The sequence below is a fragment of the Macrobrachium rosenbergii genome, chromosome 44 (genome assembly GCF_040412425.1).
Source record: "Macrobrachium rosenbergii isolate ZJJX-2024 chromosome 44, ASM4041242v1, whole genome shotgun sequence".
In the NCBI taxonomy this organism is placed as follows: Eukaryota; Metazoa; Arthropoda; class Malacostraca; order Decapoda; family Palaemonidae; genus Macrobrachium; species Macrobrachium rosenbergii.
The window spans coordinates 642,650-669,511 of NC_089784.1; the positions used below are offsets into that span (position 1 = coordinate 642,650).

General features: G+C 34.5%; 1 protein-coding gene across 50 annotated transcripts in view; it reads right to left on the reverse strand.

The window, feature by feature from the left end:
• syd (JNK-interacting protein syd) overlaps positions 1-26,862 on the reverse strand; it is a 121,038-nt gene that overhangs the window by 67,588 nt on the left and 26,588 nt on the right. For 30 of the 50 annotated variants that reach the window (XM_067087536.1, XM_067087550.1, XM_067087538.1 and 27 more), the window contains exons 8-13: positions 26,237-26,328; positions 17,660-17,695; positions 12,386-12,427; positions 7,157-7,174; positions 2,216-2,273; positions 221-277 (exon numbers count right to left, since the gene is read on the reverse strand). In XM_067087536.1, the coding sequence (XP_066943637.1) occupies positions 221-277; positions 2,216-2,273; positions 7,157-7,174; positions 12,386-12,427; positions 17,660-17,695; positions 26,237-26,328 (303 nt within the window). The remainder of the gene's footprint in view (positions 1-220; positions 278-2,215; positions 2,274-7,156; positions 7,175-12,385; positions 12,428-17,659; positions 17,696-26,236; positions 26,329-26,862) is intronic. The other 20 variants (XM_067087584.1, XM_067087579.1, XM_067087555.1 and 17 more) reach the window with 14 other exon arrangements.

Consider the following 26,862-nt stretch of genomic DNA (forward strand, 5'->3'; position numbering starts at 1 on the left):
TATACGGCTGCATAAAAGTCAATAAAAGTCAAATGTGGAAAGTTTTTAAGCATGCGCCTTAACAATGGGTCACAACATTGAATAGATTACCCCCTCTTTAACCTACCTTGTTATGATCGGCATTCAAACAAAAATTTCTTAACGTGCAGACATAGCTATCATTAAAGTATTAGGTTTCACATTGTTAAAGGTTACTCAGGAATCACAATGAGGACTTTACCTTGTTAATTCATCTACTTTGGCAATAAGGTCATCTTTCACAATGTTTAGCGCATTCCTGCAAAACAAAACATTCCATTAGTGTTCCAAGCAGCAAAGACAGGATTGGTAGGTAGATTAAGTCACAGTCACCACTGATATATTTACAGTGTGTACATAGGCACGCATATTAACCCTATACTGTAACACCGACCAAAACCTATGCTATTATGATTTAGAAACAAACCACATCAGTATGGGTTATCAAGTTGTCCTGTTGAAGTAAAAACAGATACCATAAGCAATCAGTACTGGTCTCTTGAGCAAGGTTAAAGTTAAATGCTGTACTACAATCTTGTTTTCAAAGAGAATCCACAAAACAAAAGGCTTTGTGTTCTTAAGGTCAACTGATAAAAAAAATACTGAATTGCTTAATATACTGTAGGACCATGAGATAAAAGATGCAATAAATTCACAAATTCTGACAAGCTCTCCGGTGCATATTCTCATGCAAAATTTCTGTTTTCAAAACATTTTGATGAAAGACCCTGCCTGACACTCTCATATGTCACAATGTGAGGTAATAGAAATTTCAACTTTGGAGAAAAGATTGCCGTAACCTCTGAAAAATTATTATCTATTTACATCACATCCATACACAATGACCACCATTACCTGATGTTTAGCAACTTTCACATTTTGACCTACATCACTCTGTTGAAAGGACTGAATACTGCTTGCAGCTGACAAGAGTCAATGAATAACAATGATTTCATAACATAAAATTTACTTGAGATACCAGATCATGCATAAAAGGAAAAGTGGAAGGAATTCAAAAGGAGAAACACACTGAAGATAAAATAATAGTTATTAGGTAGCATAATAACATACAGAATGTGAGAGACAGATTGAAAAGTTAAGACAATACATCAAGCATCTCTCAACTCAAAAGAACTGAGATTGCTTTTGCACTGACTATATGACTGTGCATCACTTTGTCAAGTCCAATGACCCAGGAGCAATATAAAAATATCTGGATGGGAAATAATTTGGCACCCTATGTCATTTACCACAATATTCATAGTTTTACAGCTACAACTGGTTTCTGACTTTAAATTTAACATGGAAAGTATCTTTCTCTGAAAATACACTATATAGCAAACTGTCATATATTTAGTTTAATGGAGGACAGCAAATACATTTCAATTTATAACACCATGATGAACCATAAATCTCGGCTGGAATCTTATCAGTATTAATTAATATGGCTCCTGCACAAAAAGAAGTTAAGGGGGAAAAGAGGCGTGAGGACTTCAATATCTTGAAAGCTTACGCATGTGCAAGGCACTTTAAGTTTATCCCTTATAGATAAATAAGGGCAATGCTGGAAAACTGACTCAAGCATTTTTTATCATTCAGGTTGTGTCTAACCTTAAGTTTACTTCACAGTAACTTTCAAGAACATAAACTGTAATGGTAACTTTTGGAAAAAGATTGAATCACTGCATGGTTATGTACTAGGCAAGAGCTTCGTTACTGCAAAAAACAGGTTGTGCAAAGTCAAAGGGTAATGACACTGACTTTCTATGGTAGGAGAAAAAGAAGAACACAATAAGGCAGATATTATCGTTTCCAGTCACATACAAAGATGATATGAGATCTTCTTCCATACCCAAATAAACAATTCTGTCAACTTATAATCAGTAAATCTACATGAACAAGAAATGCTTGACTGATTAAGCTATTTGTATGTTGCCACCAACCTATTTTATAAAACAATGCATACATTATCTAATCTTTCCTTTTACCAAAAAAAAAAAAGTGTACAATTAGATTCTACCAGTGATCCTGCAAAAAACAACAAAGATAGTTAGTTGGTCTAGCAAAAAATGATAGAACTCATGAAAAGTCAACATTAAATGAAAAATCAAAACCCACAATTTCTAATTAGAAGAGGATAAAACTTCTCAAACGAACTTTTCATTCTAAATGTAATAAAAACAGGAAAAATACTTACTTTGTAGCTAACAGTTCATTATTTTCTGAGATGAGGTTTTCAACTTCCTTGCCCATTCCTAATGAAGAAGAAAGAATATGCAATGAATCGAGGGCACAACTAGTTTTGTTTGTGCGACCATCATAATGTTCAAAGATGAAACAAAGCTAATGAACATTGTGATGCAACTATTATAATGTTCAAGCTAATATATCTTTAACATTGCATATCTGTCCAATCTTGTCTCCTCCTCCTCGAATAATAAAAAGAAATACATGAAAGGTAATCTAAATGAAACTGTCTATAATTCAATTATTTTGCTAGTTGTCTATTTTAGTGAAACATGTCATTTATCAAAACCCAACAGTTTTGCCATAAAAATAAAGCTTTCAGATTCTTCTAGCAATTGTGGCGTACTGTGATCTCTCAAAAATAAATATCTTCGACTCCTTACGCTAGCAATTCCGCACAAAAATGTTTTTACATAGACCTCTTCCAAAACAGTCTCTAAACACTGAAAAGTACAACGCATCTAAACTGGCTTTGAGGTAATTATGCGTATCATTTTGCTCTTTCGACTGTGATATATAAATGAAAATCAGAACATTAACAGCACTGCAATATACATTTTCTGGTAAATATATAACAATACTTTTCCACATTCACTTGTGTTTCTAAGAAAGGTACAGCAAAAAGTGTTTTCTTGATATGCACAGACTAAAATAGCATCAGCACCTAAGGTCACCTTCAGAGAAAACACAACTTGCCTAATTCAGTATTACTTCCTCACACACATACATACATACTGTATATATGTATATAAAGTACTCGTGTAATGTTCAAACCCCCTTTTGTTATCCCAAAAATCATGATTTTCGCCTAACCCCAAATAATGTTTGAGTCAAGATTCTGGCATATATTGTCCAGGATAGGATAAGTTTATGTAAGCCCAGGTTATTTTTGGAATCAAAACACTACAATAGTTTATGTTAGACTCAGGACTAGTTGGCCGTAAATTCTCATTTCAAGGTTAAGTTAGCATATGTTGGCTGTAAATTCTCATTTCAAGGTTAAGTTAGCATAGGATTATAAATTTGTAAGTCTATAAAATAAAATATTGGTACAGTATATACTAACCTGCAAATCATTGATAACACCAATAATTAAAAGAGAGAGAAAACCTGTGTGCTTAATTACAACATCCTTTGTTTATGTCTGTGTTTTTCACAACTACAGAAAGCTCTAATCCCAACTAGCGAAGACTGAAGTTAAACATTTAACTGCTATTCATCTAGTCTAACCAACACCCTGTATTGTTTAGTACCAAATAACATGCATACCTTATTTCATTATTCTTTTAATACCAATAGCAGTACTTAACTGGTCTTCATTATGCTCAATAAGTGGCAGTTGATGGTTGACAACTGATAATTCCAACCAATTGTCTTCTAGTTCCAATGACAGTCAAGAGTTTTGGGACTTTGAGTCGTGTAACCTTTTTTTTTTTTGGGCTCCCTATGTTTCACTTATGTTCTAATTACCACATTTTTTTAATGTTACAATAATTGTTCTATTACTGAAAGTCATATTTACAGAATTACTGAAACAAAATACGGTAATAACGAAGAGTTCAAAGAAAAGTAAAACTACAACTGTAATGCAGTAACACTTTCTTTGTTTACAAGGACTTCACTTGTCTCTGGTTGATTTCTGCAGGGAAGTAATCATATGCTACCGATTCTAGGCCTAGGCTAGTCCCAAAATTTTATGGTTCCAAATGTATTATACCTTGTGTACAGTTGACCCCTGCCTATTTGCGGTTCAGGATCTGCGGCTTCACCTATACGTGGATTTTTCTGTGGAACTTATCGCCGAATTATTCGCAAAAAATTTGGTAATTTGCGGATTTTTCGTTGAGAAATATTCACTAACTACTGTATTTTCACGTTATTTTCGTGACTAAATACAATTTTTATGTTAAAAAATGGTTAACTGATTTTCAAACACTATTAATGTGAACACAGTAAATATTAATATTTGAAAATTAGTAAATCTGTTTTTATCATAAAATATTTATTTAGTCATGAAAATACAATAAAAATCAAGTAATTAGTGAATATTGCTCTATGAAAAAATCCGTGAATGTGAATTTTCTTCCGTCATATGCGTTGGACCGAGTCATCCAAAATATTACCGTCGAGAATCGTAAGAAAACCTTACTTTTAATCATTTGGGTGTCTTGAAAACAATGAATCCTGCATTTTTATTATTGAGTTTTTCATAAAAAACCCCTCCAAATACTGACCATTCTGCCAGTTTGGATGCATATTTCTTCCATTCGGATTGGTGGCGTCTGAAATACTGTCAAGAATCCTAAGAAAACCTTACTTTTAATCCTCTGGATGTCTTGAAAACAACGAATCCTAGATTTTTATTGAGTTTTTCATTAAAAAACTCCAAATATTACCATTTTGCAGTTTTGGATGCATATTACTTCCGACTAGCGCCATCCCAAATACCGTCAAAAATCATAAGAACACCTTACTTTTAATCCTTTAGGTGTCTCGAAAAAATGTATCCTGCATTTATATTGAGTTTTCAACAAAAAAAACCTCCAAAATTTGACCATTCTGCCATTCTGGAGCCATATTTCTTCTGTCAGATCGGAGTTGTCAGCGTCATAAACCTGGAACATGCGTTGTAATCCAGGATATAAGTTTCTGATAAATGTATTTGAAAAGCGTACTTGGAGAGTGTTGTAGGCCGATATATATATATATATATATATATATATATACCTGGAGACTTGTCTGTATGTGGATGACAGACTAACTAAACTGATACAAAAAGCTATTTGTTGAGCTTTCCAGTATTTCATGAATTTTCAGTTCATGGATATACTGTATATTAAAAAATTCCACTTCTAAATCAATGTTCTCTACCATATTAATCCTTTGTTCAGAAAATCTCTCTCTCAAAAAAATCACCATCAAGAAACAGCCAGGACCAAAACATACTGTCTTAATCCAAATCTTAGAGATATCCCATACTTAAAACATTTCAGTGCACAAAGTACCTATTAATCACAGGTGTCTGAGAACTTTTTTCCTGGTCCTACCAACTGATAAAATTACCGGTAATTGCCAAATACCACACTTAATAAGGGCATGATATTTGCAATGAACCTTTCATACTGAACACAAACATTTTTCTCATTATCATTCTAATTTTTTTTTTTAATTTGCAAAATTCCTCAACACATCTCAGTATTTCATTCTTACCAATGAAGTGAGAGCAAAACAAAGTTATTTGCAGTGCAAAATAAATCAATGTCTGAAATTAACAGCGCGTATTCAAGAAAGAATTCAGCGGCTATACTTATAAAGATGCCTAAGTAAATCTAAAGCTACTCTAAATTTTATAAATTGTTACATGCTCATTCAAAATGATAAGACATAAATTATGTCATGCTGCACTTATACCATCGTGTGCCTAACCATAGCAACTACACACAAGTTTCCTTCAACATTTATGTCTACAAATGTATATGTAAATGTTCTGCCAAAAGCATTTCCTAATACAGTAACGTATGAATAAAGAAACTGTGCAACATAATTTAAGAAAAAATATTCACTGGAGAAAGGTGGCCTTAATAAGAAAATTAACCATTTTCTATGTGCAGTGGTAACTCAAAAAATCTGTTATAACCTTTGTATTAATATAAAAAGTTTAAGTACTATATATACAATGTACCCTTAACCCAACAAAGGACGACACAATTGGACAGACATTTACCAAATGATTTAGATTAATAAATGACATAAGAAGGGCAACCTGAAGAAATTCAAATGCTGCAATAATACTAAGGGGTAATTGGTATATGTATCAAAACGAGAAGACTTAACCACTCCATGTGATTACACAGAAGGAAAAAATTTATGACATCCTATTGGCAAGAAGATGCACTACTTATAGAAAAAGAGTACTGTAACTGTTATGTTATTCTTCACTGAAAACTAAAAATGAATACAATGCATCACTGACACACTTTAAATAAAATCATACATACAGAGCATTAAAAACTGCTAATAATGCTTTCATACTTTCTTAAACCAAAAATTTTGAAACTCTGGGTTTCACTGTTGATTCATTAAACACGGACTAATGTTCTACAAAAGTAATATATGCAACAACACAGTACTTCGATGTGTGCATTTGAATTTCAACTGTTGCCATTGATATAAAGTACAAGTAAAAATTCAAAGATCAGGGCTCTCTCGGGGGAAGATTTGCACAATTTTATATTGTAATAGGTTAGCCTGTGGCCTATATTCATAAGACCTAATACAATCTTATATTGATTATCTTCAAATAGTATTTAATAATAATCAAGTTAATATGAAGTTGTAGACTTTATTCAAAATTAATGATGACAAATTTTGTTTAAGAGAGAGAGAGAGAGAATCTAAAGGTAAAACAAGATTGCTGCTTCTCTCTAAATGTAGTGTATCAATAATAAAAAATATAAAATTAAAAAAAGGTTTTCCAAATACATTTACGATCTGGTTCCACATACAGAGAAAACTGTTTTCATAGAAACACATCACTTTTCTACATATCTTTCCTCTTCCCTTTCTCTCATATTTTCTGAACAGGCTGACACAGTACTTTAGTGTCCTTACTTGATATTTTTTATTTTAGCACAAATTCATAATATTCTGAACAAAATACTTAAATCTACTAAATTGTTAGATACTGTTGTTGAGTTTCGCTCCTTACAATAGCTTTTCCTCATTCTAAACTTTTCTGTTCGTTTCACTTTGCTTCTATTTAAGAAAAACCAGAATTCTGTGACGCATGGATCTTTGAAGTTTACCCGTACGTTTAAACAATGTTACGAACACAAAACACTATTCTGAAATGAGCTTCTTTAAAAATAAACTGATGTGAAAAAACTCTTACCAAAGAAGTTGTCAGTAACTGATGATGAGAATACCCCAGTCCACGAATGGGCCATTTAGTGTGCAGGCAGGAAAGTTGTTGTTGGGTTTGTTTTTGTATGTTGATTGGGGAGGGAGATGCAGATATTGCATAGGAGGAAATCACTCTGGTTAGTACACACATAAAACAAACAAAAAAACAAAATAGCTGCCATGCTTTGGTTAATGCAATTATCTCTTACTCTATAATGGCAAAAGCAAATAAAAAAGAATACAGCATTTCTGTAAAGGTTAATCAAACATTCCTTTCCCCATGAAATTCTAGACTAACTTAAAATACTAATTATTTACATGAAAAAAAAAACACTCATTAGCTTTGATCTTAAAAACTGGAGCCAACTTCCATACAAACTTTAAACTTTCATAGTAAGCTTATACTATTGTTGTTGAATTTTCAAATTTTCATTCATAAAACATATGACTGCACCTCGTAAGATAACATGGAATCAAATGTTACTCTAATTAGCCACAGGCATTTGGTTTCTTAAAACCAATGCCATTCTTTTGTCAGTATGATAATGCTGACAAATTATAGCACAGAGCTTGTGGTTGATTCCACAAGGTAAAGCAATTTAATGAATCAACTTGGCAATATTTGAATATTGCATATTGGACTCAATGAACTGGCCCATTCAGAAGATGCATTTCATATTGTTCCCACATGAAAACCTGTACTACAGGAGTTGTAGTAAATCACTCCATATAGTAATAATAAATGCCTTGGTAATATAATTAAAATATTATGAGAGAGAGAGAGAGAGAGAGAGAGAGAGAGAGAGAGAGAGAGAGAGAGAGAGAGAGAGAGAGAGAGAGAGAGAGAGAGAGAGAGAGAGAGAGAGAGAGATACAATATTTCTTCTCTGCTAATTTTTTATTACAATATGTCCCTGAGCCTATTTACCATATTTCCCAATGTTGAAGATGCTCTGATCGTGAAGATGCCTCAAATTTTGAAAAAAATCATTAAAATAAAGTCCAAAAATAATAATAATCATAAATAATATTTATACAGTGGACCCCCCCCATTCGCGGTTCGGGACTTCACCTATTCGTGGATTTTTCTGTGGAATGTATATACACATTACTCATGGAAAATTTGACTATTCGCAATACTTTTCATAGAGAATTATTCACAAATTACTGTATTTTCATATTTTCATGACTAAATGCACTTTTTGTAATAAAAATATTAAACTAGTCAGGTATATGTATTTTTAGAGGGGTTTTTTGGTGTTTAAACTATCAAAATAGGCAGTTGTAAGCGTTTTATGAGGGGTGTAAAGTATTCGCCGATTTTAGCTATTCGCAGGGAGGGGGGGTACACATCCCCCCTCAAATATCGGGGTCGACTGCATATGAGTTTAAGAATAAACACACTATATTAACAGTATGCAGAGTATTCATACTGGCAACACTTCCCTAAGTTGATGGTTTTGTTTTGCTTGGTGTGCTGCACACATTAGACAGTTTCAACGTTTTCTGAGCCATGTGCATTTGTCTGTCTTAACACCCTGAGGTACTGTGGCTTTAGCTGGTACAGCACATTGATTATTATTGTTTTCTCAGTTCATGTATTATTTAAAAATATTTTTTTATTTTTTCAAGTTTATTAATTTTAATATTACTATACTTTTCTGAGGCTGAGAGACCAGCAAACTGATAAAACTTGAACAGATTACCAGGTAACTTACACAGAAATATTAGAAACATGGAAAAATATTTTTTTGCAGTTACTCTTCGTACAAACACCTCACGAACATGATGCATTGCATCACAGAATCATCACAGCACAAACAAAACAAACGTTGTTAGAGCATTTGATTACAATAGTCTTGCTAAACTGTACTGGTAGACCCTTTTAACATACTGTAATTTTATTTTTGCCCACTAATGTTCCCTTACAATTAGGGTTACCAATAAAATTAATATACAATATCGAAGTTACTAGTCTTCCATTGACTTGTCTACTGAGTCTACTAACAAGGGTATGAATCTTTGTAACCACATATAGTTTTGTATTTTATAATATTTTTGTTTATTTACTATTTAAACTAAGTTTAATTTATACACTTCATTCAGTGGTAAGAAAAGTTTGGGGTTTTAATTCCTATCTAGCAAAAATAACCTTCCTCAGGTAACAGGATAGGTCTATCAAAAACGTAACTTAGTCTCTAAGAAAAAAATAGTGTCTTCAACATCAGGAAATATGGTACTTCTATTGGTTCAGGTACTTAACATTTATTAGGTTCAAGGCACTATTTTGCTGGTAATGGGACAATATAAAAAATTCAGGTAATATCAAAGGAGGATGATGGTTTGATTAGGTAATGGCTTTAACTATAACTATACAGTATCATACGTGTTTGTAAACTTTTCTCAAGCTACAGACCTGATCAAAATAATAAAAGTTCTTTGAAGAAGTGAGAGTTGGCTTTGGTATCAAACAAGTTTCATGTTTATTTCAATACAGAATGCAAATGCCAGAACTGTATATAATAAATTAAGATTGGTTTTTCCTAAAAAAAATATTAATAAGGAATTACAATTTTTCCATCTTTACTGCAAGATCTAATGAATACTTCTTTAAAAAATTAACAAAAGTAGGTGAAAACTAGACTATTATAGTAAAGCAGTTGTTTCTACTACAATCCACCATTTCATCTCAAATAATTTTTTGAGGCAATGAAAGTACTTTGTCATGCTGCTGGTATAACTTTAGTCTAGAATGACGATCTTAAAGGACTACAAAAGCTATAACAATCTAGTCCTTACACATGATGACTGAGGAGGTATTGTAAACTTGGTGGCATATCTTGAGTGAATAATTTAACTGCATATAAAAATTTATACTAGTCATGAAAAAGCAGTGCCCACCTTGCTTCAAAGACTTAAATAATATGATAGTGCTTAAAGATAATGCAGGCTAAGTGTTTTATCCCGAGGGCAGTAACCTTTCTTGGAGTGTCAACTTTCAAACCTTGATGAGAAGCGGAAGCATTCTCATGAAGGAAATCGCATTCACAGGCTCTGATCTTGTATGCATGCTTGTATAGCCAAATAGACTGCAAACACTTGAAACAATATAGCACTGATAGGCTAAGAAAACAGCCCTCTTAAGCACTCAAAGTCAAGAAGTGCTTCCAAAATGCACTGAAATCATCACTCTTTGAATGGCTTCCTTATAATGGTTTGTAAAGGAGCTTTAAATGAAGCTGTGTAGTACTAAGACAAGCAGGCACTTAATGATACATCTCTAGCAAAAGGAGATTCTACCTTGAAATTAGGAAATGGAAAACGTTAATGACATGATATCCACTCAAACACATGACACGAGCACTTTTTAGAGCGCTGGCTGCCATTAATGCTTGAAAATTTCTGTTCCTTTCCTCAAGAAAGGAAGTAGATAGGTAACTTATGAACTGGAAACAATAGCTGCAGTATGGGTTGAATAGTTGGGATCAATAGCAAGCACTAAGGATTCTGCAGACTTGGGAGGACAATGCCTGAAAATCCTTTACTAATAAGTGTCTCCATAATTTTTAGTTGAGTTTTCTCATGCAAAAAAAATAAACAAAAGTAAATTAAAAATACATCAACTTGAGGACACGAAACCTTATCATACGATCTTCCTCTATCCGAAGCACACTTTCTTGGATTATCTCTAAAAAAATACCTAGACTGCACCATAACAAAGTATTACAACAACAAACAAGTGTGTTTGGAAGGCAAAGACACCGGCGTATGGGCTATTAACAAAATCAGGTTAATATGATGAGAAATGAATCATCATAAAAAACAAAAGGTAAGATACAAACAAGCACTAAATGATCAATCACATCAATGACGAATGGAGTAGGATGTATAAATTACAAAATCTGACATCCACCACTAGGTAAGGCACCAGCACAGTAATCACTCAATGAGCAACTGCATCAATGATAAATGGAATAAGATGTAAATACCGGCAGTCCCGGAAAATTGTAAGAAAAATTTTTAAAAACGAGAGAGAGGGCGAGAGACTTAAGTAAGCCTGGGGAAAGAAACATGTTTTTAAGCTTTGCTCTGGTAACAAACCAGTTTTCTCCCCTCCTTATAGTGAACCCTTCCGGTGGCCACAGCTCCCCAAACCGGTTTTCTCACCTTGTTACAGCGCCGTAATCCGGTGCTTATGGTACCATAGTCCTAGTTACGACGCCGTAACTTTGGAACATCAATCATAACCCAGAACCGAGTTTTTGATGAATGTATTTGAAAAAGCACCGTAAGTATGGAACGTCGTAGGTTGAGACAGCGGTAACCCAGGGCTGCCTGTAATACAAAATCTGACATCCACCACTCAAACCAGAAGCATATTTGCTTGGTGTGGAGACAGCCACTAAAAGGACAACTGGAAGTGACAATTGGAAGGGGAGTGAAGCAGTAATTTGCACTCCAGGACATCTTTTCTACATAGGTCACCAACACTGATAGCTTAAATTGATAAAAAAAAAAAAATTGCCAGTAAAATATCTGGGTCTATATTTGTGTTATAATAGTACAATGTTAAGTGATAATTCATTTTCGAGTAAGATACATAGCAGAGTAAGAACCTATAATAATGGCAGCAATACTGTTATATCTAATTTTACTCATTTTAATCAGAGTAAACAGACAGAATCTCCAGAAATGCTTTAAGACAATAAGAAGGAAAATTACATTAGCAACAAAAATTTTAGTCTTGATAAATTTTCTTAGTATAACTGTTAATAGTTACATGGACACATTTACTCTAGTAGGGGAGACAGAAAAACCTCTACACAAAATAAATTGATCTTGTCTACCAAAAAAAAAAAAAAAAAAAAGCATGCATGAAAAAAAGGGTGCTAAACAAGGCCAACACTTTTAATAATAACTAGCCACTGATGACAATAGGTACAAAACAGCAATTTCACGTCGGTCCAATATTTCCAACATTTTACAATACTAAACCATATCAGTTAATAAGTTCTACATGAGCTCTTCAAGTTCTATTAAGAATTATGTTAATTTTAAAAGAAAATATCAAATTACTGCCATTAAATATCTAGTGAACAAAATTACAGTTGTCTTCAAAATGGAACTTTAAAACCATCATATGCATCAGAGAGAGATTGCTTTCCTTGACCTATGCCATCAACTTAGGACTACAAAGCAATGAAGCACACAAATCATACCCGAGTATGGGGGAGAGCCCCCACCTTCCTCACTCCCACTGTCTGTTGTGTACACAGCACCAAAGGCCAGTGATGTGCAACCGTACACCCAGGGGGGGGAGAGGAGTCACGTGCATATTTCAAACATCGGGGAGGTGTAATGGCCAGATGTGCGCGGCAGAGGAAATGGCATGACGTATATCATGGAACCAGAGCACAGGAGGAGCAAGAATGTAACAACTAGTATGAGTAAGAAGCCATGCAAAATAAATAATAAATAATACTGCTGGAAAAAGAGCTTCCAAATAAATTTTGACAAGGTCAACAAAAAATACTTATCATTATCAGCTAGTGCACCAACTGACATTTCAGAGGCTACAAAAACTATAGAGCATGCAGCCTTTGCAAAAAGTTAAAAAGTAAATAAATCTATAAATTCACTTCTGGCTCAAACATCAAATACACAGTTACTGTCTTGGTAAAAATCAGGAAAAAAAGTGAACTTGTTTTAAGATCTTAACTGAAGAATTATCTCATTTTGCTGTTCCAGCTAACATACAGTGCTACTTTTACCACCAAGTATTCAAGTTACGGAAAGACTAGGGGCTCTGGCAGCTACAATGCTAGCTAGCAACTTATCTAGCCAAACTCTGTACCAATGTAGGGTTAAAAGGATGATAAATGACAAAGTAATCACTTACTGGTGAATACACAAAAAAAAAATTACAGTAATGCTTTCTCTATTCTTAACAAAATAAAACTTATGACAGATTTTCTCTGAATTTCCATAAGAAATGTTAAATAACAAATGAATAAGATTTAAGCCCTACCAACTGCAAATACTCAAAACTATGTTGAGCAAAATCAGCTAAAGAGCACAAAATTGAAAATAAGGTTTCTGCCACTTAAGAAGTCATTCTTATTTTTTTCAGTCTCAATGCTTTAACTGTGTACTACAGTGTTTCTGTACTTCTCTCCATAGAGGAGGCAGCATATTCAAGAATAAAACAAATATTGTTTATTAAACTTAAGGCAGAAAAAGACATTCAACTTCAAAAAGATTTGTAAAAATATAAAAAGACATTCAACTTCAAAAAGATTTGTAAAAATATATTCTTTTCAGTACACACCCATTACTTTGACATACACTATTTGTGCACTGCATACAAATCCCAAATATACCAATCCATTTGTTGAAGAAAATTAAAAGGACCAGGTGCCGCAATTAGACTGGCATATGCACCTGTCCTTAGGCCTCTGATGGTTGAATGGGTCACTCTTTATGTAATGTTACAAAGCCATCGTTAAGCCATGGCATATATTAGAAAAATTGAATTGTTTTTAAAATTTGTTTCATCACCAACCTACCTGCACCAGCTCATCATCCTTTTCTTCTGCAATTGAACTTACACGTTTGGGATTTGTGACTGATGCAGAAATACGCTATATTGAAGTAATGGATTTGTGGTGAAGCAACCAAATTAGTATGATCACACGAGTGAATCAATTTACAAATACGAAAGGATGGCCCACGAAAGTAATGCTTTAACAATACTTGTTTCCTACTGGGCCCATACCTCCCTGTGAGCATTTCCATTGATGAAATGCAGAAGACAACACCAATATAAGTCTTGAGCAAGCTCACAGCCAGTTTAACTGAAATTCATCTAATCACACACGAGAAATTGCTATGGCAAAGTAAGCTTGGCATAGAGAGTTGTGGATGGACTGACAGAGACAGTCAGACAAATGTTAATAGCTCTAGGCCTTTGGATCCTGCTCACCCAGACACTGTTTCTGTAACTTCAAACAAACTCAACTGACATTCTATACTGTATGTCAATCTTGACAGCACATTTACTGTTGAGAAAAATATCCAGTACATTTCTTCAACGGAACAAAAATGCGGTACAGTATAATGATAAGTGTTTCAAGATTCCTGAAGACCTGTCCACCCTGAGGAAATTATTTTACCCTTGTATTCTGCCCTGTTCTGAATACTCTTCCCCTGTTTGGTCATCAGATCTTGAATTTCATCTTAAATTGCTGGACAAACCAGTGCTACAATCTCAAAATCTGTACCAACTAAGGCCTGTTCACTCCTCATCAAGGCCAGATGTAGATCCAGAAAGATGGTGTAGCCATAAGACAAATCTGCAGTCTTCTTTTCACAAATTTTAATGTGGGTAATATCACGGAATGCCTTCTCTTATAAGCGGAAGCCCCATATATACACGAGGTATGCTATGCGTTTGTTACGGCCAATGATAGTCAAGAAACGGTGCAGCTTCGCAACACATTCAAAGAATGTAGCAGCCTACATTGCACAACTGAAATCTTTGACAATGGTTACCTCCTCCTTCCTGGACGTGTTGGTTACTCAAACAGATGAAGTATTTAATATACCACCATATATAGTAAACCAAACAACCTTGAGCTCTGCCTAAAAGGCCAAAATAAGTGCATTACCTGTTATAAAAATGCCACGATTAAAAACTTCACCAGGAGACCCCGTTCTCTCTCTCTCTACTCGTCATGGCAAGACACCCACAAACAATTGAACCAGGTCTTGTTAAGTCTTGAGACTTGGATACAGAAATTTAGAGAGAGATTTGATCACTAAACCAATGTTATCATAGTAAACAACAGCAACCTATAAACAGGGGGGATACCATCAACCTCTACTATAAAGGCTGAATGCACAGAAAATACCAGGAGGATGAGATTGTCCTAAGGAATATTGTTACTGACAATATATCCCCAACTAGCTATCAGCACAAATTAATTTGGCGATCTACAACCAAAACAGCAGAACAAAGGATTTAACCCTAAGGAATAACCCTGTCCTTGCTTCACAGGTCCTCTCAAAAGGAACATCGTCGTCTACCAGTACAAATGCCATGTCAGTGGATGCTCTGGCTTCTACACTGGGATGACAACAAAGTAGCCTTCAAAGGTCACCTGCCATGTACAAGATGAGGCCATCACTAATCATACAAGAAATATACACACCATTACCATCCATGATGTCATAATCAACATCAAGATACAGTAATCAGCAATTTCCCTGACTCAAGACAACCGCAGGTTTTGAAAGTCCAGGAAATGTATCTCCTTCCCGCCGACAAATGGCGCCCTAACAACATTTCAAGTAACCCTCTGACCAAGCAAGACCCTGCATCTAAATGAGAAACCAAGCAGCAAGCCTAAGAGGTACTCCCCTAGAAGCAGTGAAAATGATATACAGTAATAACATCAGGCATGAGTCCCACAGCCGGACAAAAGCCAGGCACTTGCAGAGAACACCAGCATAAATGAAGGAAGACCTCAACCGATCAGTCTCCTCAGCAAGTCTGATGTTACAATACTTTGCAGAACTTGAGAGAAACATCTATTTGCTCTACAAAAACCACTACCTTGGGATTTCCTCATGACCTACACCTCTGACCTGGCTTGAAGAATTTAACTACAATTTTTACACCAGGCATTTCTTACTATTCTTAAAGGAATTTTTGAAGTACTTTCCCCATGATGAAATGAATATGGGGCTGTTACTTGCAGACCAAAGTAGCGGAAGAAAAATACTGATTATGGAGATTAAAAATACTTACTACACATCAAACTCAACTGATTCAATAATTATTTCTATACATGTTTAAAAGACGGTCTCCTTTCCAATCTATTCTGTTAAAACAATTAAATTGTTCAAGATCTTGGTATTTATTTATCACAGTGTCTTGCATTACCTCGTTATGCATGCCGTATTAAATTCCATATAATTTTAATCATCCTATATAATCAGATCTTCCTACCTACTGCATAGACAGTCAATTCTAATTATCTACCTTTTCTCCTGCTAGGTGCAATAGCCCACAATTTTAGGCTTTTTCTAAAATATTCTAACATTTAATATTCTCAATTCTAATACATGAATCGGCATTTTCCACAGGAAATAATTCTGCATATTAGTAGTCTCCAAAAATCTTTATGAGATTTTAAAGTTAAATCTTTGAATTTTCCTAAAAGTATTGGTTTAAATACTGATTTAATAATGTTTTCATGGTATTTTACCGGCTGCCACCTAGGATGCTATTTTTTACCTTTGGATACCAAACACTAGGAGATATTTTTAGGATTTTAAACTGACATATCATACATTTCAATCTTCTTTAGTTTGCATGGATTACACTCAATACATTTTGTAAATTTTTCTGAGAATTTACTATGTAACATAGACTGATTATCCAAAAACAAAAAAGATTATTAAAAATACTTCATCTTGTCATCCTACAATAAAATCATACTAGTTAGTAAAGAAGTTGTCAACGCAACAGACACAGCCCAAGGAAAATCTTACAAAAATCTAACTAGTCTATGTGGTCTTAATGTTTAAAAGCAGTAAATTTTCTACTGTTCATCTTTTTCTATCACTAATAAGATTAATTCCCAATTCTTTACACCTTGGTTCTTTAGAAATATAAAATAATTCCCAACTCTCACCATAATGAAGAAAAAGTTGATCAAGGGTAAGATGGACTCTTGGTCAACTTTTTGTTTATTAACACTTGTACATAATTCAGTCGTCTCTCAAAATAAAAAATGACCAGTACTGTGAATAAAAACCATTTATACAAATTATATACAAAAACGTAAAACTTGTTGCACAATTTTTCCAGTTTTAAAATTCTTAACAAGACAGTAAGCAATTATTTGTATTTGTATTGCATTGCAAATAAAATATATTCTCACACATCATGAACGTGACTAACTTCCAAATATTGGCTGGCTTTGCGTAACACTGCTTGCAAACAAAAGCAATGAGTGTCTACTATCTTAAAACAAACTTGGTTAAATCAAAACTGCAGCTAAAAAAATAAACATAAGTAACATTGTATTATCAAAGAGTAAATATCAGCTCTATATCAGGAGGCAGTACATTAGCAGGAACAACAAACTGATTTACATTCAACAATAATCAACTTGAAAAATAAAAATGGAAGTCAATCAGCCAATGCAGCTCAACGTAAACATAAGATAATTAGCTCTGTAAGAAAATAACTTGTTAAATACCCTGAGTCCTTCACTAAAATATACTCTAACAGATCATACAATTCTACCCATTTCAGTGTGAATGAGGCGTCACAACCTTTGAGTACAACTACGGCAGGGATCCAGAGATGTCCCTCATTCATGCAAAATAGTTCTTCATGCAAAACATGAAAAGCTCAGCTAATGCAAAGCTACAGCATTCAAAAGTATTGTTCTACAAGTACACAAAATTTGCAAAATACCAACCAGATGATGCATATTCTCCTGGATGTACCCAGCCACCTATTTTCCAGGGGTTTTTCAAAACAAAAAGGAAAGCTCTAATTAAACAGGCTGGACAAACATAAATTACATTAATGCTTCTTCCTTACTTGCATATAACGGTAGTGGCATTCATTTCAGTCCAAATGCTACTGGTTACCTTTAAAAAATTAAGCTGCATAACCTACTTTTCATAGCTCGCTGAATTTAATATTCCTGGATACACAAACGGCGTTAATCATGCCACAATCTATAACGAGGTTTTTGTTAGATGCAGGAACAACAACAACATATCCAATTAGTTAAAAAACCTAAAATGATTAGAGGTTACAATTCAGGGAAAACAAACACTAACTTAATTCTTGTGAATATCCTGATTATTCTTCCCACCACTAATTAAGCTATTATCATTAAGTATATCATAGTAACCTACCCTTAAAAAACTGGAAATGAAAGCTGAATTAAGTCAGACAGAAATGTTTACACTCCAGTGCACTGCTTAACCCTTACTGGACGGGCACGATCATATGAGGAACTATTACAGGTTTTGAGCGAACGCCAGGCTAACTCTTTATGAGTATTAATATTGTACGCCATACGGTTTGGATGAATTTAGTGGGAAAAATGTTCATATCACTTCAATGGGCCATACATGACTTATGTCAACAGTATGGGACTCGAGGTAGAGCTGTGTGCCTTGAGATTTCATGGGGGATGTACTGCCTCTCTGTAGCTCCAGGATGTCTTTTTATTTATTTGCTCATGAATATACCCCGGGACTGCTATTGGTTTTAGTTCTTCTCTTTTAGTAGTTTTAGTTCTTATCTTTTAGTAGTTCTTCTATAATTGTAATTTTGCAAAGGAATGCACAAAGAAATGTTAGAAAAAACATGTATACCTCACTATAAGGTAGTGCGTCTCCCCATCTCAGTAAATCTTGTAAATATTTTACAATAAATATATTCAGAATTTGTTACTGATTTTAGTTCTTATCTATTACGATACTGTGTGAGCTGTAGTTATAATTTCACAAAATAAAACAGAATAAATTATTAGAAAAACTATAACGATGCAAAATTAGCATATTTTTACGAGTGCCTTGGAAAAGAGGCCCAGCACAGGGTTGGAAATATTCACTTTCAACTTCCTGTGGAAGGTACGGAAAATTTTTTAGGATTTTTTTCTTGCACCACCTGCATTTGAATATCTTCCTCCTTCCATTGACGTGTATTGTCTTAAATTGGCAAACGTCTGGGGGTGTGCTTATTTATATACATTTAGCCTGTCCTGTAAGGGTTAATCTACATTTGCAAAGAAGCAGAATTACAAAAAAATAAATGAAGCATGAAACACCTGAGCTTACATCAAACACCTACTTCCCTTTCCGTAAAGAGTATTACTATTCCCAATGTCCTACCAATACTAAAGATAAATACAAAGTTATAAGCTTTCAATACTGTATCCCATTCCTTGAAATGTCTGACCAGCATAAAATTGCTTTTCACTCTCACACTTTATTCCTTTATTATATAATAAGCTTTTCATGTCATCTGAAAAGTTTAATATAAGCCTAGAGCTAATGATTTATTTAGTCATACAGCACACATCTACACTTAAACAATTAATGATTTAAGCTATCATCTTAATTTACAACCACATACACTTAACATACTTTACTAATTCAGACCAAAAATTTAAAAATTCCTTATATCTTTCTGATAAAAAACTTTGCACCATTTTTCTCCAGTACCTACATATTCATTAATAAGAATTAATATAGCAAACACTCAGTTCATATTTGGTGTATGTATCTTTCATCTATTGACAAAAAGTCATCCAAAACAAAAGTAGAGAGCAAATAAATTCTTAACATATCTAACACCAGCCATACCAATCTATCACATGAGAATGAGGGAGTGCAATAAGTGAGAAAATATAGTGTGTTCTCCTCAAAGGCTGCATACGTGGGGCACTTGTCTATTTGATTTCTAAATATGATTACGATGTTTCTCAAAACACAAACCAATACTTTACATGTGATTTTATCTGCCGATGAAAGGAAGTACAATATTCTACCATGAGAAAAGCTACCAGCTGAGTACAATGCTAGGTGCTTTGTGAATGAGTCAAGGGCTCATATCAAAGTTATTAAAGCTTGAGTTCCTTTTGTACGAATCGGATGCAGATTACGTTAAGTGTTAGTCTAAATGAAGGGATACATTGCAATTGCTTTAGTAATACACACAAATTGCCAATTTACATGTGAAAAATAATGAACAGCTCACAGCAAGACCTGCTGTATGTGACAACAGTAAGCTAATTGAAATTACGAGTTACATACAAGTTGGTTATGCTCTTATTAAGTATAGCTTGGGTGTTGGTGGCTATGTTAACTAATGTATTAAAAACTTATTACAAAAATTTCAATAACAGTTTCTCTCTGGTCGACTGAAAATCATAATGCACAGAGACTGGGCCACGTGAAGTAAAAGATCCTTGGCCTTTGGAATACTATCGACAGAGTTGGCCAACTTGGACCTGTGACTCAGTAGAAAAGTATTCTTGCTCCTAAAAATCGACACCATCCACCTACTGGCAAAATATTCCCTGTGAATACTTATAGAGGTGCTGCACACAAGCCCAAACAAAGTGGCTTGAACAGCAATACCTCCTCTGTAAATACATTCAAAGGAACTTGCGTGACTGAGGATTTACTGGTATGAGAAATGATTTTAAATTGTTTTAGTATGGTAATTTGAAGTACAGGCAGTCCCCAGTTATCGACGGGCTTGGTTATCGGTGATCCGGTTTTTCTGTGCTTGTCTAGCAACGAAAATCAGAGATTTTCAGCACCAACATGCACCGATTTCCCCTTATCAGCGCCGATAACCCAAAATCGTTGAAAAAGCACCAAAAATCTGCAGTTATCGGCGATTTTCACTTATTGTTACGCCGTCGGAACGAAACCCCTGCTGATAACTGGGGACTGCCTGTATATTTTTGTTTGAAATATCAAATTAAGCAGTGAAATGTTAAAGTAGGTGTCATAAGCATTTTAGTTTAAGGGGTACAAGGTATTTGGCAGTTATAGGCCTGTTATAAACCCTTTTAGAGGGGATTTTTGCATTTACGTGGTAGGCTCTGGAACCTATCCCCGCATAAAAATGGGGGAGCACTGTATTTATGTTATTAGAAAAATTTCACTGAAAGCATACATAAACTTTACCATAAGTCACTGAAAACATCACCAGAAGCAACTGGTTGACAAAATGGAGCTGACATACCTTGTAAAGCAAATAAGAAACACGTCAAGTTTGCCACAACTGTGGGAGGGAAATCATGAGAGAAAAGCTTAGGTAGAGAAGAAGGCACTTTCCTGATAATCCAACAAGCAACTTTTGCCGTCTCAAAAACCAGAAAGTGAATAAAAAAATGATGAAAAATGCTTGATTGCACCCTCAAGCAAGGGAACTCAAACCCATGGTACAATGGCTAAGACACAGTCCAAGATTGGAGAACAAGGTCTGTATGCTCTTAGAAGGGCCATCTACCAAAACTAAAGGGTCCCTTCCACCATGGGTTTGATTTTGGAGTGTCCTTCTCCTACAGAGAGTTGCCTGCCAAGGCTAGAGAGTCTCTTCTACAGTAACTCACGTAGGTCCACTGGTTGGTAAACTGGTGGGCTAAAAAGGTAAGGGCCTTACCTCCAGACACCACAAGCTATCTGTGGCCATGCACTGTTGAACACAAAAAATAATACAAGAAGGAAATTAAAATACCAACAGATGCCTACCTACTGAAAATGAGCTACTAAAAGCAAGAATATCTTTTAACAATGATCAAAATATTCAATAAAAACTTCTAGAATACAAGAAGATACTTATGGTGACTGGCTTTACATAAGAACTGTTGGAAAAATAATTATGTAAGGCAAATTTTGCTCTGCATTCAGTATCTCAGCAATTATTATGTCAAACTTCCACAGAGTCAGATATCACATAGTAATCTAACTTCTGGCAATCTCAATTCAATGAAAAATACCCAATGCAAGAACTGGAAAACAAGCATAACTCACATCTTACACATAGCAAACCCACTTAAAGGATACTTTCCCACAGCTAGGCCTGATAAGAAACTAGAGGTAGGTTCAGGTTACATTACTCATTTCTTGAGTGCTCAAAGTTTCAGCATGACTAACACTAGAAGAAAATCTGTCCAAGATGTAAATCCAGACACTGTACTATAATCAAGATTCTTAACAATGAAATAATCCATTATTTTAGGAACATACCATCCTAACAAATCCATGAGTGCTAAATTTCTTTTTATTCAGAGGTCCAGCAAATAATAATGATGACAATGTCCCTCAAATTTGTCTTTGGATTGGATTCATTGTTAAGACTTGATGAAGAAAATGGACATGACTCCTACTTATTATTACAAAGACACATTGAATGTTAATCCTTGAATCTGGTGGCGTTTGTTCCTAAGAATATTGGACGTATCCCAAATATGAAATTCTTCAGTAGCCAACCGTAGGTATACACGTAATCTTCCTTTAAATATGCAAAGCTTACCTTCCTTTTCAGTAGCAGATAAAATCACACATAAAATATGAGGTATGTACAAACCCACATCAATAACACTAGAAACAATTCTTGGCAACAGTCGAATAAACAGCTAACTGTAATTCTTTAAAGTAACCATGAAATGAATTACAAGGCACAACACTTATACTTTACCGACCACAATTATGAAAAGAGATCAAATCAGGAGAGCTATGTGCAAAGCCTTTTACTCAATAAAAGCTAAACCCCCTGCTAATGATTAACTATTTAACCATTACAAAAATACATAGCCAATAATTTACAAAAACAAAAATTATTCACATATTTCTATGTAACAATATCAAATTGGTTTTGAAAAATCTGAAACAGCACATTCTAATTTGTAAACTAATACACTTTCAGCTAAGAAGTACTGATAAAGAGCTGCAATTTACTGTAAGATTGGTGTATGTTAATTAGATGAAAAGAAATAAAATCCACAATAGGCTTTTGAGTATTCTGTATTGTTTTTAAGCCCAAAATTGTTCATTTTTAATCATAACTAGCTACCAGTTATACTTTGAATATATGACAATTATATTACACTAAAAGAAGTATACTGGACAATTATATTACACTACAAGAAGTATACTGTAGATTTTATTTCTCCACTTAATCACTACATAAGTCCAAAAGGATTTTCTTTACATAGTTGAAACAATTAATTCCTAATAAAAATAAAACCATTTAATCTTGGTCAACACACTGCTGAGTAAAAGGTTCACGCTTAGTTACTAAAGATAAAGAACAAAAATAATCTATAGTGATAAATACCTGAGACCTAGTTATACACAGTACAGACTGTATCTGAGAAAACATTCAAGTCATACCCAAAAACCAAGTCCTGAATACTAATTATACCAATTTCCACATCAAAATTGGTTATTTCTATAATTACCTAAAATTCAAACGGCTATGTTTTGAGCTGCTGGTTTATTCGGCAGCTCAGAGAAAATAAAAGAGGGGTTATTCCTGGTTTATTGGTCTATTTCAGCTTCCCATTTACCCTGCTTTTAGTAGGTAAGGAAAGAGTGATTGTTCTCTGTGCCTTAGTTTTCTTCCGGCTGCACTGTGGGTTGTCTGGGTACTACAAATGTTAGTAAGTATAGAAATAACTGATTTTACTTCTAAAAATCTTACTAAACATTCATATAGCTGACTACCACATTGACAAAGATGGTGGGATATTGAGTACTAAGCAAAGGTAGGTAAACCCCATTCATAGAAAACACAATTGTTTAAAAGTAAAACAGTGAGTGACCCTTGCCTGATGCAGGTAATCCCATGGGCAGCCTCTACCTCTTGTCGAGGATTGACATCAGGGACAATGGACCTCAAAAAGTATACCGTGTCTGGAGGTACCATTATAACAAGATTTGCCTTTAAGTAAAGCAAGAATAGTGATGTCTTGCCACAGAATGACAAATTTTCAATTAATTTCTATATTTCATAACTAACAAACCTGCGGTCTTAACGTAAGGATAAATTCTTCTAGTGCCGGCTGGAAGCTGGTAAAAAACATCTAAAATTGTAGTACTAGGATTTGGTGGCAACACGATTTGGCCAAAGGGGTGAGAGAGGAGGCATCACTCGACCTTCTCTCACCCATGATGGCGTGATACATCCAGTTTCTTCCAGCCCAGGTGACAAGAATGAGGGGTGGCCTGAAGTGGGCAGACTACGTTAAGACCGCAGGTTTGTTAGCTATGAAAAATACAAAATGAATTAAAAATTTGTCATTTGTTCATATGTGGAACAAATCTGCGTCATGCCGTAAGGATAGAGTCACTTTTGGTGGGAGGAAATAAAGTCATGAACCAACTGGAGGTTCTGCACACCTGGTCTAAATTCCTGGCTAAGAGGTGGCAAAGGAAGGAGATGTAAGCCTCTGATCTGTTAGATAAATCGTAACTGGGGTATAAACAACAGTCACACTCTCCTTACCTCTAGAGGGAGGGTAAATGGGAATGAGACAGCCCAATAAACCAAGGACCCTGTTTTCTATTATTTTTTCTCAACTGCCAAGTGGGCTGAGGGCTCGAAACTAATAGCTACATGAATTTTAGGTAACAGTCATTGAATTAATAAAGATTAAACAAAGACACTAAATACATTCTGATTAGAACACTCTTTTTAAAAGCATTTTATTGAGTGAGAATTTCTTCCATGTTTCATCATCATGCATATTTACTGATTAATCTTCATTTCTTTCTGTGAGTGTGGGATAGATAGATATAGTCTGAAGAGGTACACGTCACCTGCATCAAAATCTACCGAACAGCTTTCCAAATCTACTATTCAGAAAACCTTACAACCCTTAGTAAAGAAAATATACATAGAGTATTAGACGATATCTGTACTTAGCAAATTTGTACTTAGCACCCCATGTATGTATGACGGATCTACACGAGTTACGGAAAGTTTTCAACTTTGTTAATCTAATTCATTCTTTAAATGGAATCAGGTTGGGCAAGATACCTCAATGCCTTAGCAAATCAAACAGTATGCAAATAGTTAAAATTATATAAAACAATCTCAATTCAAACTCCTATATTACCTAGTTTCACGAATGTTCATCCAAGCTGAAAAGGATAATTACTAATGTACAACATATCCAGAGTATAAGGAAGCAGTCCTCATTGCTCTCCCGGAGAACATGACAAAAACAATCTAATGCTGTACAGAATGACCTGTTTTGAGTCCAGCATGTGCAAAGATTTAGCCTCACCATGTATTACAACAAGGGAACTCATCCTCAGTTGCTTAATTGTATACACACAAGTGCACAATATGTACTGGGAATCTGTTATCTGGTTTTGCCGTGCATACAAAGATAATTTCCAACATACAAATTAGCATTGTTCACTTTATCTTACGTGTTATCTTAATTTGTCATCTATACCATAAATGGTTCTGCTCTGATAAAATGTCAACAGGAAGCCTTTTCTTCTTACTCACATTGATCTTTGTTATCTAACATTTATCAACAATTATACTCTAAACACATAAAATGTGTTGCACTGAAATGCTGGGAATGTTTTATTAGTCCACAGGTAAGCAGTTCTAATATTTCCTTTAAGACAACCTGGAACATTTACTGCCATCTATAACTTGAACATACCATTTCAAGACATCTACTTCCTCACAGTTCGAAAGATTTTTTACTACTGAAAGGTGGTGTTTGCAATTTTTACTATTGAAAGGTGGTGTTTTCAAATCAAAAGAAAATATATTTAAGAAGTTCACTATTACTGTTATACAAATTCAAATTAAGGCATTCTGTTGTTTCCACAATCAATGAGAATTTAAAGAGCAACGAAAGAGGTATCTAAGAGATTTACCTTCGCTTCATAACTAACCCTCTATCTTATATGTTTCATGTGAAAAGTTTCACTTAAAACTACCAATATACTCATGAAAAGACTTCTATGTACTATATCCTGCAGCCCCTTAGCTTATCAGATGCTTTTGGGGGTCTAGCTTGCTGATAAACAGCAAAATCTGATAAGCAGGAAAGACCCTTAGTACAGCTAGCAGTAATTCCATATAATTTCTAGCATAAGCTAACCTGCACTTACTGTTTAATACAGATTATCCTTAAATGGACCACTTCTAAAATGGTGCACTTGCAAACAGCAATCATGATAACGTAACTCTTAAGTAAAGAATTATAAGCTGAGACCTGACCATCTGAGGGGCTACTGCCAAAGAAACCATATTTAGGAAAGTACCTACTCATCAACATAACTTGCTATCTACTCCCTCTTAAAGACAAACAAACTGGATTAATTCTGGATTAATTCCAATCTTTCAAGACCTGAATATCAGTAACAAAAATAAAAAACTCAAATTTTAGTACATGCGAACTCTGATCTTGGAAAGTTTCTCGTCACCGTCACCCACACAATACTGTACAGTAATCTACAATGAATGAACGTCAACAACTTCAATGTACCTGTGATTTCTGTACCCTCATCCATCTCTGCTAATGCATCAGGCTCCTGGAACTGGAGTTCTTGATAGAGCGTATTGCCCGTTCTCTCTTCTCTGAAAACATGAATGAATGTGAATTATCTATAACCAAGGTAAGTAAATACTATTATGCACAACATGAACGTAGTTTTGTAAATCATTTTCTTTTTCCAAAATGGGTTGTCTAGAAAACTAAAAGGTAAGTTAGTCAAACCTGAAAGTTTAATTTTGCAAAATATACCTTCAACATAACCACTCTTCCAAATACTTATCTTAGCAAAAAATATTATTCTGAATGTTTGAGAACCAGTTTTCATTAAGGAAGTAAGACGTGCTTACTTTAATAAAAAAAAATTATCTCAAACCAATTAGTGTCTGTCTAGGAGACACTTTTTAATATTAACAGCAATGAATACTAGCTAATCCTGTGGGGAATGAAACTGCAACTTTCTATGATCATTCCAAATGTTACTCATTCACCCTATGCATTTCAAGTTGAAATAGGTTTAACAGCACTAAACTTGATACCCATTAAACATTATTGCAATTTAATAACATTGTACATGTATTACCGAGCCACTGCAAATTTTTTTAACAAGTTGCCGCACC